We start from the raw sequence: 17,670 nt of genomic DNA, 5'->3' as shown, positions 1-17,670 counted from the left end.
TGAGATTGAGAGCAATGAATAAATGAAGGTGGCCAGCTAAGGATTTCAGATGCCTATACTTAAAAAGCGTGGAAACGCAGTGGTTAAAGGAGCCATGAAGAGAAAACAAAAGTTTGTTTTATTCGAAAGATCAGGTGTTTCATAGTACCCCAAGCGCTTTACCGGAAGCAAATGATGCTTTATTCACTGAGAAATAAGGCAATTTAGGCCAAAATTTTAATCTCCCGCTAAAATTACACTTTTGGTGACGTGAACAATGGCGTCATACGAGCCGGTCCATGAAACAGATATTTAGTATGTCGACTCCATATAGCACCCACACGCGGAGTGAGACAGGAACCGAAACTCGTGCCGAAACCAAGACGGCGGCCATTTTAAAAATACTAGTAAAACCTAGTGCACCCGCAGCCCTAGTCATGCAATCGCCTGATCCGGAGAACAAAACTCTCGCCGAGGAGCTAGGGCTTGCATTTAACAACCTCACACCACTTGAACGCTCAATGCTTCTAAGTGCACGAGCGGCAGGAGTTGTGGGATACGCGGTGGACGGGAAAGTGACCATTCCGCGATAGCCACAACAGACGACCGCCCTGCCGTCGGCACCGCTGCCTCGTCAGCCCTGTCACGACGGACGAATACAGACTGGTACGTATGTGTCGTATTTTTATTACGGTTAATAATAGTTCAATTTCAGTAGTAGTATCGCTTATGCCAGTTGGCCGGTGTTGTGTATGGAAAGCCGTTCGCGCGAGCTCTCTGCTCCGACCAGAAAGATACGAGCGTCAATGCGCGGTGTGTACGGCATTTTTTCTCCCAAGGTCAGAGCGATTTGACGGCGTTTTGACGAAGTCGGCGACGAGCGCCAGCATGTCCCAGGAGTGAGTTAACGTAAGGGTCCCTGCCGTAATGACTTCGTCGGAAATGAAGCGAGCACACACGTACTTCCTTTAGCTTCCTTTCTCCTCTGTTTGCAAACTTCACAAAACGTAGCCACTTGCTTCGCCGCGGTTCGTCGTTTGCAGCACATGAAAGGAGATCTCTTCACCGGCGGGGATGTCGCACTCCCTCGACGATTTGCCCGTACTACATGGGCATTTCAAAACGCTGCAACAAAATTTCATTGTAAAGTACTCGAACAAACTGAAGTTTTCAGTGTTTGTAAACTAGAAACGAGCTCGTAACGACAGCAGCAAGCCAACACCATTCGAAACATATGTGACGACTGGCACTATCTCGTCGCTTCTTGCTGTTGCTTACTCCCCTCGTTTCTATTTTTACCTTTGCTGGTTGGCGATATGACGGCCAACCTCCTGTCAAGGGATTAAGATACCAAGCAAGGTCGCGGCTGTACGTGCTGGAACGGTTCGTTGGCCCCTAAGAGCCTCGAACCCGAAAATTCGTCTGCGCGACGGCGAGATGTCGAGCACGGCCGGCGGTAGTTTCGTACGCATTGGCGCACACGCTTGCGTGTTCGTTCGGAACTTCAACCGTTTACTCCACCGTTCTTTGTCATAAAAAGAATGTGCAGAATGTTTCACGGGCATATAGCTCGCTATGCAAACTGTAAGCCCTGCCTAACATGCGTTTGCTTTTGCCGGCCTCCGCCAATCGCAGGGCATTCTCGAGTGACATCATTGGTTCTGCTGCGGAAAATGAGCTGGTGGGTCGCATGGTCATTTTCTTTTTTCCTAATTATGTAGCTTATTTGAGCGAAGTTTGCGTATAAGTGGTGTCGCTATGGTTCTAACGAGGCAACCTTTCGAATGAACCAAACTTGTGTTTTCTCTTCATGGCTCCTTTAAGGAAGACTAGAAGGCTAACGATAAAATACTGAAAGAACAGTGGAGAATCCAAAACACCCAAGGTAACCGAACAACAGGCAAGGCAGATTGAAACTAAAAAATGGGGATTAAAAATGAAAGCTAAAACGTCGTTAGATATGTAGAGGGCGGTGAAATTGAACATCAGAAAGAAAAATTTCTATATCAAGTCCAGGGCAGTGCTTTGCTTTTTGAGGCTAGAACAGGTTGCTTGCGAACTAAGAGCTGTGTGAGGAAGTATTCACAAAATGTTTGGGTATGCGTGGTCTCCGGAAAAGAAGCAGAAACTATGTGGCACATTGTGTTAGAATGTGAGGGTATCTATCCAAATCTACATGACGGAAATATCCGGATACAGGAAGGCCTAGGCTTTCAGGGTAGTACAGAAGAAGTAAACTTCAAGGCTGTCGAGGGAACGGAAAGAATATTACAATAATGGTGCACGAAAAGCAAAGACGCGAATATAACCTAGGACAGTTACCACCTGCAGCAGGAAAAAAAGTATTTTGTGCCTAAAACATTTTTCGTCCTTCCCTGAGGAGCCCTAGGTAAAACATTGGAATATTTGTCCTTTTTGCGAAGACGACATGTCATCACCCCGCTACAAAGGGGAAGCCAATAGCAATCATCAATCATCAACATGATTTAGCGGCTGTGGGTGAAATATAATAGACTGGTGGGGTCATAATTAAGGGTTATCACACCTTTTACTCTTGATGGATCCTCCTAGAAGGTAGGAGATGGTGGTGGGAAAGCACATCGTGTCGCTTGCTTGCTGGTTGTTCACCTGCTTCTGTTAACGGTTTGATTTGATAGAGTCAAAAAGAAGAGGTGATCACCCGGCGTAAGAGACGGCGGCTGTCTCTTCCGCTGTTTGAAATAAGTTGTCAACTGAACTGATTGGGCGACACCTGCTTTTATAGAATAATGACCCTATTATAAAATAGATTGTGCAAAAATTTAAACAGATGTCGCCAAGCCGTGTAAGAAATGTCTTGATGAATGGCATTACGCTATGTAACGTATAGTCGTCAGACTGTTATTATAAGTCATAGGTTGGGTTAAAATTCAAAATGATGCCACTAGGGCGTGTGGGGAAAGATGTTCAAGGTCTAGATGAGGGGAATCACGTGGAACAAAAAGGCGTTACGGGTATAAAATGACCTAGTCCTGGCTAGTCATAATTTGGGTTAAAATTCAAATTCATAGCTCTAGCGCGTGTCGGACAGATGCAGAAATTCTTCCTGATTGTTATCATATGACATAGTCATGCGTTACGGGTATATTATTGGGTTAATATTCAAAATATTGCCATCCAGTTGAATCCAGGGATCCAGTTGAAGGTTGTGATGAGGGAAATAACATGCGACAAAATGCGGTATGGCTACATCATGAGATACTCATGGTTAGTCACTGCTTGTGTTAACATTCAAATCAATGCCACTAGGATGTGTTGGGTATCGAAATATGGTCTCGATGATGGGAATCACGTAGGACAAATACAAAAATGCTTCCTGGTTATAGCCACGAGATAGTAATGGCGAGTCTTATATTAGGTTAAAATTCGAAGTGACGTAGCTCTCGCGTGTAGGGTATCAAATTTGCGGTGTTGATAGGGGGAATCACCTGGTACAAATAAAAAAAGGCTTCGTGGTTTTAATCATGCGATAGTAATGGTGAGTCGTAGATTGGGTTAACATTCATGGTGGTGACGCTAAATCAAATAGGGTATCAAATTCAAGGTTTCAATTAGGGGAATCACGTTGGGCATATAAATAATGCGTCCTGCCTACAGTCATGAGGGTTATATTTATTCAGATTCAATTAAAATTTCAAATTATCCTGCTAGGGTGTGTGGGGCATCAAATTAAATATCTCGTTGAGGGAAATCGCGTTGGAAAATAAAAAAATGCTTTCTTGTTATAGTTATGAGATAGTCGTGGTGAGTCATAAATTGAGTGAAAATTTAGAGTCACGCCAACAGGGCTGGTTGGGTATAAATTTAAACGTCTCGATGAGGGGAATTGCTGGGAATAATAAACAAATGCGTCCCCCTGAGCATGATATATGCCTCCTCATCATGATAATGTCATGGCTAGCCTATGATTGGTTTAAAATTCAACGTGATGCCGATTGGCGTGTAGTGTATCAAAATATTGTCTCGGTGAAGTAAGGTGGATTGGACGAACCATTTAAAATAATGGCACTAAAATCATGGCATCGAAAGCATGGCACCAGTTAATAAAGGGCTTATTTATTGCCCGATAGATATAATTGTACTCGTGAATTGTTGGCATGCCATCTTGAAAGCGTGTTTGGGTCGACACATTGCAGCATTACACATCTGTGAACAAGCCTGCGTTCCCATGAAACAGCTTAGAAACTATTGGGCTTATATGCCTGCAATGTATAGGCAAAGAAATAGTGGGTTCGATGCCATCGATCGCGCGCGTGGGAGTTCAAATTTTTAAGCATGGCTTGTTGCTGTCTTTGCGCGAACGTGTCGACATTTATTACGGGCTCCCATACCTCATACTGGGTTGGTTGTTAAACAAGGCCATAAAATACTCCTATAACTGCACAGGTCGTAGACGTACAGTCTTTGTCAAAATTTTGTGGGCCACGGCGACCGTGGCTAGAGCAGGCGCGCGGCCGAGCAGGAGGAGAAGGAGGAGGAAAAACTTTATTGGTGGCAAAAAGTAGATTTTCGTCTTCCCAAGTGAGAGGAGCCCTCATTCCAGAGCCCCTGTAGCTTTGGCTGTCGCAGGGGCGCTGCGCTTTCCGCTGTCGGCTTGTTGCGCGGCTAAAGAGAGCGAGGGGAACTTTTGCACTTGCTTTTGTAGTGCGTCCGGCGCGACACGTGCTGCGCAAAGTGTCTGCGCTCAAGCGGAGTGCGCCTAATCCGAGAAACCGGCCACGGTGCACGTATCGCGCCAGCAATAGTACAAAAGAAAGCGGGAAAGTTCCCCTCACTCTCTTTAGCCGCGTAACCAGCCGAGAGGCGCAAGCGCTGCGCCCCTGCTCGGCCGGCCGCCTGGCCGGCCACGGTCGCCGTGGCCCACAAAATTTTGACAAAGACTGTACATGCTCATAAAAGGAAAATATTTGCCGCCTTATAACACTATCTCCTGCTGCCAAACAGGGGCAGCCTATTTGATACACCAATATTTCAGTGCCGTTGGCGTGCTTAGAATACCTTTAGCGTTTCAGCGGCGAGTGGTAACGCGAACCGCTTTTTCCTGCCACGAGCGGGCGTTCTCCGCCATCGTGACGCTTTTATTTTGTGTTGGAGTCAAATTTTCCCTTACCCGAGGTGCAGCGCGGTATCCGGATGACTTTTGTCGGCTGCCGTCGATGAGATGAACAGAACATAACCCCAGAGATCAAAAACAAGCGATAGGGATTGAACAAGAGGGTGAAACAAGAGTGCTTCCTGAAGTAGCGTACGACCGTACGTTTTCTGGCAAATTTATTGGTTCTAAGTCTTCCCAGTCAACACGGCGACCAATTCGCGGCGGCACTCAACGAACGCAGGGAATGTTTGCAGGGAATAAATTCCACACAGGCAGACACTTTTTGTGCCGTGGTACACTTCACACGTTTATTGCACGAGACCTTTCCCCTAACGCTGATTATTGGTCCTGCCAACAATGGTGTACTCATGTCCGGACAAGTAGCTCCTGCACATTGCCAAGAAAAGTCAATGACTGAAACCTGCCTTCCCCCAATCAAGAAAATAAACATGAATTGGGGATGAAAAGTCGGGCGTCCTGCTTGTAGGGGTAAACGTAGCCTCACGGGCAATCCCCGCCAGGACAAAGTGCTGGCCTAGCATAGAGCTCTGGGGGTTATAACAAATATCAAGTAGTAAGAGGAATGTGAAACGGAGTTATTGTTCCGGGTATCACATTTGCGAATGCTGTACTCTGCTTAAAATCAGACGTTCTATCAGGCCTTGAAGTGAACCAGAGAACGTTAGGACCTTTGGCCTTAGGCGCGAATGGAAAAACAACTAACGAAGCAGTACAGGGAGATATGGGCTTGCGCCTTTTGAAGTTAGAGAAGCACAGAGTAAAATATATTTTGATATGAGATTGAGAGCCATGGAACCACGAAGGTGGGCAGCAGAGGTTTTTAGGCACCTATACATGAAAATCGTGGACATGCAGTGGTGAAGGAAGACTAGAAGGCTAACGATGAAATCCGGAAAGAACAGTGGAGAATCAAAAACAGCCAAGGTAACCAAAAAAGAGGGAAGGCAGATTGAAACGTATAAATGGAGAGAAAAAATCGAAGCTACAGCGTAGTTACGGTCGTACAGGGCTGAGAAATTGAACATCAGAAAGGAAAATTTCAATATTTCCCAGGGCAGTGGTTTGCTTTTTGAGGCTAGAGCAGGTTGCTTGCGAACTAAGCGCTTTGTGCGGAAGTAATAACAAAAAGATGGTGTATACGTGGTCTGCGGAAAAGAAACAGACACTATGCGGCACGTTGTATTAGAATTTGAGGGTATCCATGCAAATATACATTAGTCAAATATATGGCTCCAAGAGCCCTAGGATTTAAGGGCAGCACAGAAGACGTTAACTTCAAGGCGGTCGAGGGGACGAAAAAAAGGTTAGAATGCTGGTGGACGAAAAGCAGAGAGGTGAATATTGACATAGACAGTTACCACCTGTAACAGAAAAAAAGGTATTTCGTTCCTAATAGGCTCTTTGTACCTGCCTTAAGAAGCGCTAGATAAAGCATTGGTATATCAGTCATTTTAAGGAAGATGACATGTCATCACCATGCTACAGAGGGAAAACCAATAGCAATCATTATTCATCCTCATGATATAGCGGCTCGGTGTGTGAAAAATAACCGACTGGTGAGGAATAAAAAAGTGTTATCGCACCTTTTGCTCTTGATGGATCTTCTAAGAAGGTGGGAGAGGGTGCTGGGAAAGCAGATGGCTACATTTGCTTGCCGGTTGTTCACCAGCTTTTGTTACGGTTTGATTTGCTTCGGTCAGAAACGAAGAGGTGAGCACTGGGCGGAAGAAGTGGCGGCTATCCTCTCCGCCCACTTTTTCAAATGAGTTGTCAACTGAACTGAGTAGGCGACGCCCGTTTACATAGAATAATGACCGCAATAGGAGATAGATGCAAAATTCAAACAGATGTCGCTAATGCGTGTAAGACAGGTCCCGATGAACGGCATTACGCGAGGTAACGTATAGTCATGCACTGTCATAATAGGTTATCGGTTGAGTTAAAATACAAAATAATGCCACGAGGGCATGTGCGGACTCATATTCAAGGTCTAGATGAGGGGAATCACGTGGGACAAAAAAGCGTTACGGTTATAATATGACATAGTCGTGGCTTGTCATAGATTGGGTTAAAATTCATATTCATAGTGCTAGGGCGTGTGCCCTATGAAATTAACGGTCTTCATGGGGGGAATTACGTCGGACAAATGCAGTAATGCTTCCTGTATATTATCATATGACATAGCCATTAGAGGTTTTAAATTGGGTTAAAACTCAAATGAATGCCATTAGGGAGTTCGCGGCATCAAATTAAAAGTTGCGATTAGGGAAATTACAAGATACAAAAATGTGGTATGGCTATATCATGTGATAGTTTTGGTTAGTCACTGTTTGGGTTAACATTCAAATGGATGCCACTAGGATATGTTGGTTATCAAATAAGGGTCACGGTGAGGAGAATCACGTAGGGCAAATACAAAAATATTTCCTTAGCGTGGTGCAAGGAGGTTTGTGTAGAGCAAACCTGCTTGCTCTACGATCAGCCACCTACCACTGTAATATTGTGGCGCAGTCGTTTCACCAAGTGACCACGAAGAGAGCGTTTATATTGTGTGATTAATCTGAAGGGGAAAGGTGCGCCAGAGGTTACGAAGTTGATGGTGCATGAAGCAGAGGAACCCTAAACAACACTCAGCACCCGTTACCATTAACGAGATGCTCGAATCATTCTCGTGCACCAGAAACCGGTATTTTTTTTTGTTTTCAGTTCCTGTTCCACACCAAGATATATATACATGTATATATATATATATATATATATATATATATATATATATATATATGTATGTATATCTTGATTTTATGGCGAATAAGGACACATCAGAACATCAGAGTATGTGCCATGCGCAGGGATCAGCCATGTGAAAAAGTTGTCCGCTGTACCCATGATGCTATGGGTTCACGCCGGTGTCAGCGGAAGCAGTAGCCGCGCAGGGTCTGCTTTTGCGCGTGGTGTGGGCCATCGTCTGGATGCTCAAATCTACGCTCACTTCACCTCACGCCGTAAATGAATCCCCTAGACTATCAACCTCCCCCTCGGCAATCTCTCTTACGTCATGTATATATATATATATAGATATTGTGGGATTGTCCCTGAGGAAGGAAGTTCCACTTCCGAAACTGCCGGACTAATTTATAATAAACAAGTTAACCGCAAAGTTGTTCTTAACTTTTACCTGACTATCTATATATTTATATATCTATATATAAAGAAAACTTTGAACAAGGTAGAAACCACGATTCTTGCCGACATTCACCAAAGAGGCTTGCCTTCGTGGTTTCTACCTTGTTCGAAGTTTTCTTTTCTTGTGTTCTCTTTGCGACACAGGTATTTGTGACACGGTAACAGTTCCTGTAAAGTTTGAAAGATAGGCAGAAAGTGGAGAAAAACATGCCCGCCAGGTGAGATCCGCCACCAGGACCTACACAACACCCGTCTGGTGCTACAAGCTCTACGCTAGCAGCGGGGCGGTACTGCACTCCAATGAGAGATTTCTTTACCTAATTATCGAGCAATCCGGAAAAAGATATTCAGCCTTGTTATTTTAACAGTTTTTATAAGAGTTTTTATGCCCTGTACTGTTATCTGTGAGAGCAAACCCAATGTATACCACACAATATTGGGCCCTCAATCTATATTGGCGTACGCAATGTGTAGTAACAGCAGTCAGTATTACCTTCACCATCATCATAATCATCATCATCAATATAATTATCACCCTATCTATTCGCACTGATGGGCAAAAGCCTCTCCCATTATTCTCCAATAACCCCGGTCCTGAGATAACTGCGACCAATTTATCCCCGCAAACTTCCTGATCTCATCTGCACGTCTAACTTTCTTCCGACCCCTGCAACGCTTGCCTTCTCTAGGGATCCACTCTGCTACCCTTATTGACCAACAGTTATCGTGCCTTCGCCTTACATGCCTGCCCACATCCATTTGATCTTCTTAATTTCTACTAATAGTTCCTTAAAACGCGTTTGTTCCCCGACCCGCTCGCTCTCTTCTTGTCTCGTAATGTTACGCCTACCATCTTCCGCTCCATTGCCCGCTGAGTCGTTCTCAATTTAAGTTGAACTGTTTTAGTGAGCCTCCACGTTTCTGCCCCAAGGTGAGTACCGGTAAGATACAGCAGTCATACACTTTCTTCTTCAGGGACAATGGTAGGCTACCTTTTATTATCTGAGAACGTCTACCGTAGGTACTCCCCCCCACTTTAATGCTTTTAATTATCTCTGCCTCATTGTTGGGATCCAGGGTCACAACTTGGCCTAAGTAGATATATTCACTTACCACTTCCACTGCCTCGCCACCTATCTCAAACCGCTGCGCTGTCCTGAGGTTATTGATCATTTCTTTGGTTTTCTGCATATTATTTTCAGGCCCACGGTTCTACTACGGTGGACCAGTGCGGAAAGCATGATTTGCAATTCATTCCCCGAGTGACTTAGCAAGGCAACATCATCAGCCAATCTGAGGTAACTGAAATAATCTCCATTAACCCTTACTCCCTCCTCTCCCCAATCCAACGTTCTGAATAATTCTTGTAAACATGACGTGAATAGCATTGGAGAGATTGTGTCTCCTTGTCTGACACCCTTCCCTATAAGTATTTTACTGTTCACCTTATGGAAGATGATGGTGCTTTGGACCCACTGTATATATCCTCTAGTATTCTAACATTATGCTGATCTACCACCCGCTTTTGTAATACCTGAATGAGTGCTCAGGTTTCGCCGGAGCGTAATGCTTTCTCATAATCTATCAAGGCTATATATAAGGTTTCCGTATATAATGGAAGCTGGTTCATCATGTGAATATGGTCGATTGTTGAATAGCCTTTACAGAACCCTGCTTGTTCTTTAGGTTGTCTTAAAGCTAAGGTTGCAGAAATTCGGTTACCGATTACCTTGATAAGTACCTCGTAGACGACTGATAGTAAGGTGATCGGCCTGCAATTTTTCAAGTCCTTTGTGTCACCTTTTTTTATGGATCAGAATGATGTTCACATTTTTCCAAGATTCCGGTACACTTGCGGTCATTAGCATTGCGTATACAGATTTGCCAGTTTTTAAAGTACAATTTATCTGCCATCTTTGAAGAGGTCTGGTGCTATGTGATCCTCACCAGGTGCTTTGCCACTTTTCATTTCGTTCAAAGCCTTCCTTACTTCTTCATTCGTTACTGGTGGGATGTCTATCTCCTCTAAATTCCTTTCTCGTTAGGAATTATCCAGGATGTCCCGGCTACTGTACAGATCCCTATAGAACTCTTCGGCCACTGTGACTATTTTATCCCTATTCATGATGACATTGCCTTCCTTTTCTTTAGGTACATACATCTGATTTTTTCCCACGCCAAGACGCCTCTTCACTGCTTTGAGGCTACTCCGTTCTTTACAGCGTATTCCGTCCTCTCCATAATATACTTCCGTATGTCAGCGTTCTTACTCCTATTGAATTATTTAGAAAGCCCCGCAAGTTTTTATCTGTCAGGTGGGGTGGAGATTCTCATGGTTTGACGTTTTCTTATTAGATCTTTCGTCTTCTAAGAAAGTTTACCAGTATCCTTTTTATCCATCATGGCCCCGACTTCTAGTGCACACTCCGTGATAATGCATGTAAGGTTGTCGCTGGCTTCCTGTGTCGTAAACTCTGCTTCCTCGGTAAGAGCCTAATTTCGGTTCTGCAGCGCGATCCAGAATTCTTCTACTTTAAATCTTACTGTTAGCTCACAAATCGGCTTCTTTCGTACTAGCTTGTTACGGTCCCTCTTCACATCTAGCATAGTCCGAGATCTCACCAAACGGTGGTAACTACAACTTACTCTTCCGGGCACTTCCCCATCCTTCACGACGCCAGTGTTACCGCACAATATGAAGTGTATTTCATTTTTATGCTCACATTCGGGCTCCTTCACGTCCACTTCCTGCTCACCCATTTGCAGAGGAAGGTATTCATTACGCGTAGGCTTTCCGTTCTTCGAACTCGACAAGTAGGTGCCCCGTGCTATTTCTACAGCCCAGAACATAATTCCCAACTGCCTTGTCTCCATCCTGATTTTTGCCTACTTTAGCATTGAAGTCCCCCATAACTATGGTGTAATGTGTTTTTACTTTAGCCATTCCCGATTCCACAGTTTCATAGAAGCGTTCCACTACCTCTTCAGCATGGCTGAATGTGGGCGCGTAGCCCTGTAACACCTTGAATTTGTACCTCTTATGGAGCCTAATACAAGACCTGTGGCCCTTTCGTTATTGCTATACTATTCTTCTTGATTGCCAGCTATGCTTTTATGGACTAGAAATCCGACTCCCAGTTCTCTCCTGTCCACTACACCACGGTAACCTAGGACGTGTCCTGGTGCCAGGAAATTCCCACCGGGTTTAAATAAAATCCGCGTATTGATAGAATTGCAGAATTAGGATTGGGGTGCGGCTTGACCCCGGCCACCATTGACGGTAACGCACTCTCTCAAGAGAGCAGGATTGGAAAACTTGGTGTAGGAACGCCCACCACCTACCATGAATTCGCCAATAAACTCACGGCCCGCATTACCCAGTTGCTGCAAAGCAACTGACAACGGCGGTGGTCAGACCTGTGACACAGGAGAGAATGCTAAGAATATGTGGACACGGAAAGGCCGCTATTTAAATATGAACCGGCCTACGTTTAAAACGAGAACCCTATCTAGTGAAGCGAGTCTAGAGGTGTTCTTCGAGGAACTAGGGGGCATAAAATTGGATGTCATAGGGCTTAGTGAGGTTAGGAGGACAGTTGAAGCCTTTACGGTGCTGAAAAATGGATAGTATTACCTTACAAATTACTTACTTGTATAGGGGGTACAATATGAGTGGAGATACAAGGTAAATCTGGAAATCAGCAGCCGAGTACCACGTGTGAGGCAGGCACTGTAATGAGAATGCCACAGTGAAGCTCAAGTTCAAATTTTTGATGCGCTACTCAGATTGGGTTTCTAGTTTTTTAGTTACAATTTTTATATTTGTCTTTGTTTAATGGCACTGTCCCGAATGATGGGTTATGCACAAAAGTTGCGCCCATTTTTAAAGCTTGTGACCGGCCTAATGTTTCTAATTATGCCCAATTTATACCACATGCGTGGCTTGCAAAGTGAGAACATGTAACTTCAAAATATTTATTTCAATATATACAAAACAATAATCTGTTTTATCATAAGCAACACAGTTTTAGAAAAAGCCTTTCAACCGTAACTCAGCTCATTGAAACCTCCATGCTTTCGTTTCGGTGATAAACTCAAAAGAACAAGTTGATGCTGTAGCAATCGATTTCTCTGATGCCTTCAGTAGTGTATGTCGCCAGAAACGTGTACAAAAAATGTTGAAACTTTGTGTTTATGCTGAAATTGTAATATGGGTTGAAGCTTGCTTGCGCAATAGGTTGCAGTGTGTTGAAATAAGCGGCACATGTATGTCTCTTTTAAGCGTATCCTCAGGTGTGCCACAACGCTCTGTGTTGGGACCTTTACTCTTTTTAATTTATGTAAATGATATTGCAACGGTTGTTCCTCCTTCTCATGATGTAAGGCTATATGCAGATCATTCTGTCTTGTTCTGTCATGTGAAAAGTGTTTCTGATCAAATACTCCTCAATGATGCTGTCCGATGTATTGATAACTCGCATGAAAAAGGTATATAAAGATAATTTTGGTAAAATTTCTTGCATGACAATGTGAAATAAAAAAACCCTGCTAACTCTAAATACACAATGAACAACACAGAAGTAAGCGTTCTACGGAGCCTTAATACTTAGGTGGTACTCTATCCATCTATGTAAAGTGGGACAACCACATTGACAACATTACACGACTGGCGAAGGGAAAGCTGGGTTTTCTGAGAAGGAAACTAGGAAATGCAACACCCTCTGTTCAGTTGTTGGCCTATAAGACGATTGTTAGAGCAACACTGAAGTACGCACCTATCACATGGAATCCGCATGCTAAAACTGAAATTAACAAACTTGAACGAGTCCGAATATTGTCAGCTAGGATTATTTATTCAAATTACAGAACACAGTCTGTATCACTTTTGCTAGCCATTGCTGACCTTCAACTATATACTACACGTAGAAAAATAGCTGGTCTAAAATTTATTTATGGGCTGTCCATTAAAAAAAACAAATTGGATCCGGGAATATACGTGCGTCCTCCTGGACGAGTGTCCGCTCGTACCGATCACTCGTTTGTTGTTCAGGCATTTGTACCGGGGGTGGATGTATTTAGGTTTTCATTTCAGGTGTGACCTATTGTTGATTTGAATGCGCTTCCTCCCGAGGTGTTTAAATGATGCAAATCCTCACAGGACTTTCAACCATGGCTGGACTTGTTTTTTGCCTAACATATTGTATTGTACACCTGTTAACTTCCGACTCCTGCTACAGCCTGCAAGGACTAAAAGTATTGTAAATAAAACAAATGAAATAAAGAATGCATTTACATTGTGCTTAAAAAGTTATATGTTAATTTTCAGAAATACAGGAGCCTTATCAAGACTTAGTTGAATACCACAGCAGTACTTTTTCAAATTTTAATAGCCAGTTTGACACACATATTTCTGCATTGAAAATTGAGAGCTAGAGAGCAAAAATAAATTCTTTGACTAAAAGTGGTTTCCTCCTAATGGGAGTCGTTATGTTGCTCGCGTGACTTGTTTTCTGCTGGCTTGTGGCAGCTAACGTACTTGGCTAAACACTACAATATCTTTCATTACAGATGAGAGGTAAGTCAGGGGTGGAGGTACTATTGCCATACTCATTATTCTACTGTACGCTGATGTGTCTGTCATAGAAGGAAACAAGGTGAAAGTCTTTATTAGGGCTTCGCCCCTACATTTCGAGAAAGCAGACGTGCTACAGAGATTTCTTTCCACCAATTTCGACGTATATTCTTGTAGGTACAGGGTTCAGGTTATAAAGAAACTTCAGTTTTAGAAATTTACTGATATAACCTCCTCAAGCTCTACGTTTACTCCCATGCACATCTCTGGGTGTACATTTGCGCTTGTACCAATTTTACGGAAAGGTGCCCGGTGCCAGCAATGTACACGAATACGCATTGCGACTTCCACAGCCACGGTGCACGCTCAACTCGGTAACCGCCTTTCGGAGGAAACTTTACGGCTCCTTTCACGGGGGCATTTCCCGACAAAGTCGGCCATCAACCCAAGAAATGGATTTCTTGTGCTGGAGGCGCTCGTACCAGATTTTACTTGTAGGTGCCCAGCGATACTGAAGTATCCACCAAATTTTTGTATCGCATCGTGCAAACCCACGTGGTGGAACTGTTTCTAGTACACTTGATCCCCCGTGGGTGATCACCTATGGGCATTTTAACATTGGTAGATATCCAGTACCTCCAAAAGAACCTACAACGTCTGCCTCAGAGATAGTGCGTGTCGAAGCCCTTCATCTCCTGATGAGATAGGGTGCCCTTGTTCCCTTTGTATAGGTGGGTGCCCAGGCGTCCCGACCCCCCGCCCCTCCCCAAGGTGTTTGAGGGACAAACCCCGTGAACTGCCGTGGCTGCTTGTGGTCAAGCAAGAAGCCTTTCTTCCACCGTCGAGACCAGCTACCGTACGGGGACACTTGCACCTTTTAAAGAAACCAGTGCGTATCTGGCGTCTCCGGATTTGAACCTGGTACCTCAAGCTTACGATACGAGTGCTTTACCACGCAACCATTGCCGTTAGTAGTATCGACAGAATACTGTGATACCCAGAAGTTATGCCAAAAATTTTATATTTATACCAGACAACATTCAAAAGTTCATCATCCGTGCCAATCAAATCTTCAGTCTTTCCTAGTGTTAGTGAACAAATGTGGTGCAGCAGAAACACAAGGGATGGAAAGAATACACACGGACGAGCGCTCGTCCGTGTGTATTCTTTCTGTCCCTTCGTCCGTGTGTATTCTTTCTGTCCCTTGTGTTTCTGGTGCGCTACATTCGTTCACTATGAATTACCAACTAGCCCAGTCTACAGCTTTACTTTCCTAGTGTTACTTTACGAACCGAGTATTGATGCGTAGCTACCCTGTAAATCAATATCATTAACGGTGCCAGAATCTTTCCGCGACCCACTGGCAGAGAGGATAAAAACGAAAAACTTTATATATTAGTAAATATGAAATATCGCTATTAACCTGCGCTTAGGCGTCTTGCATATCTCACCTGCTGGTCCGTAAGGACGAAGTTTTGCACGTATAGGAGATACGTCCACCAGCTTACTCGGCATCTGGCCTCGTACGTTGTCAGGATCTCAGGCCAACGAGGTCCATCGCCAAGGTGGCGCATCAGGAAGGCACATATGGCGACGACGACCATTAGCATAGGCACGGTCCTGATTGGTACGCGAAGAAACGTTATGTCAGAGTCGAACTCCATGGCCATTTCGCGGCATTACCCGCCCCTGATCTACGCTACTAGGCATTTCTTAGTGAACAAACATATGTTTATAGTTTACTACGCCCATTTACATGCCAATGGTTATATCATAATGAAGCCTGAAGAATAGAGGGTCTCGCAGTTTGGTATACACAGGTTGTATACAGAGGGGCGTTTCCTAAAGGCAGGAACACTCGATCAAAGTGAGTGGTGCGGATTACAGGTGAAAGGGCCACCCACTGCTCTACAGCCATACCCCCGATGCTAGTTGTCTAGTTGGAACTAGTATTGTTTCATTGATGCATGCGCTTGCAATTTCACCTATACACCCCGTAAAATCACAAAATTGCACAAACAGCTCCTTAAAGAAATATTCTCTCGAAAGGGCAAATCTACTAGTGACAATAGGAATGTATTGATCTTAACAACGATGGCTTTCTAAGGACACGACGCAAAACTTCCACCACTTAGGTTGGGCTACATGAACCAAACATGAAATGAATAATAAAATATTCAATGAACCAACGTCAAATTCACCTGAGGAGCACACTCAATAAAACAGCAGCAAAATGCAGCTAGAAATTTTTGAGACCACCGAGGTCTGTTAAATTTACTGCGCAGCCTACCATCATACTCTTCGATATCAAGTGGCGAAAGAAGGCAACCTTAAATTTTATTCATTACTGATTTCAATTGCTTACACTTTTGCACATGGCTGCCATTTTGCCAGAAGGACGAATCTCAACAAAAAAGCTTGTGATTTCGTTGAAAGAAGCACCTATTAAGCAATGATATACGGCTCGATTCGTTCAAAAGACGTTTTTTGCTTCTGAAATGAGAGCCTTAGTTATTACTCTGTTAAAAAAGCTACTGGTTTTGTTTTCACCCAAAAGTGGTTTATTCAAAGGAAACCCTGTATTTTAGGGCATGCTCCACTGGAATGTTGCAACCCCATTAACTCTATAGTTGGTACCAGCGAGTAAAAAAGGACCAAATATATAGTTCTTTTGACGATAGTAATGCGGAACAATATACAATATAAGAGTTGAAAGTTGAGTAAGATTTTAATGGTTATTGTTACAGAAAACTGCGACCATATTGGCGGGAACGGGAGCACACGTGAACATTACAAGAACAGACACCCAACTAGCGTTTATTAAACACGTCAAAAGCATAAATACAATGCACCTAAAAAGCGCCTCCTACATGCGTCAGTTTCGGGCCCATTCTGTGCACTTACAGATAAACAAGAAGAACAATCTTTTCGTCGCACAAAATCCACAAAAGCAAAGAAAGCAATTATAACCGTATATAATTTGGCACATAGGAAAGCCTCCAAAAACGAAAGTCCTCAACGGGCACGGCAAACACATTGAAGGCACATCATGGCAGATCGTGCTTTCTGAGGGTAGAGCAGGTTGCTTGCGAACTAAGGCCTTGGGGGAACTATTCACAAAACGATGGAGTATGCGCTGTCTGTGGAAAATAAACAAAAGCAATGTGGCCAATAGTACTAGAATTCGAGGGTATCCATCCAAACTGCATGCGGGAAATATTTGGCTTCCAGAAGCCCTAGATTTTGAGGGTAGCGTGGAGGAAGTTAACTTCAAGGCGGACGATGCGACAAAAAGAAGATTAGAATGGTGGTGGACGAAAAGCAGACAGGGGAATGTTGCATAGCACCGTTACCACCTGTAAAAGGGAAAAAAAAGTATTTTGATCCTAATACATTTTTCTGCCTGAACTAAGCAGAGCTGGTATTATCCCAAGAGTGGAAAACATAGGTATATTAGTCTTTTTTGGTAAGAAGACACGTCATCACCCCGCTACAAAGGGGAAACTAATAGAAATCATAATCATCATCACCATCATCATGCGACTTCCCTGCTAAACAAAGGAACAGTCGGATGACTGATAGAATCAGGGCGAGCTGTTATAATGTACCTGGCTTTCACAGTTCCTCAGTTGTAGCGTTTCTTATATCTATAACAAGATGGCTGTGCGCTCGAACACAGGGGCACACTCAGAGATTCATGCGAGGGAATTCCCAGATTAGTGTCTAACATGTCATCCCTACTTTGAAAAAGTGTGTTTCTTAGGCTGGTATACACATAACG

General features: G+C 43.8%; 1 protein-coding gene across 1 annotated transcript in view; it reads right to left on the bottom strand.

Moving 5' to 3' along the window:
* The window catches only part of LOC144142030 (nose resistant to fluoxetine protein 6-like), a 112,992-nt gene that overhangs the window by 25,988 nt on the left and 69,334 nt on the right, over positions 1-17,670 (bottom strand). The window contains exons 9-10 of the mRNA XM_077673455.1: positions 15,341-15,509; positions 11,968-12,047 (exon numbers count right to left, since the gene is read on the bottom strand). Of these exons, the coding sequence (XP_077529581.1) occupies positions 11,968-12,047; positions 15,341-15,509 (249 nt within the window). The remainder of the gene's footprint in view (positions 1-11,967; positions 12,048-15,340; positions 15,510-17,670) is intronic.

This window comes from Haemaphysalis longicornis, unplaced genomic scaffold (assembly GCF_048455015.1).
Source record: "Haemaphysalis longicornis isolate Haplotype H1 unplaced genomic scaffold, Haemaphysalis longicornis Haplotype H1 scaffold_6, whole genome shotgun sequence".
Lineage (NCBI taxonomy): Eukaryota > Metazoa > Arthropoda > Arachnida > Ixodida > Ixodidae > Haemaphysalis > Haemaphysalis longicornis.
Note: the sequence above shows the minus strand (reverse complement) of the source record. Positions and strands in the feature narration are given on the sequence as shown.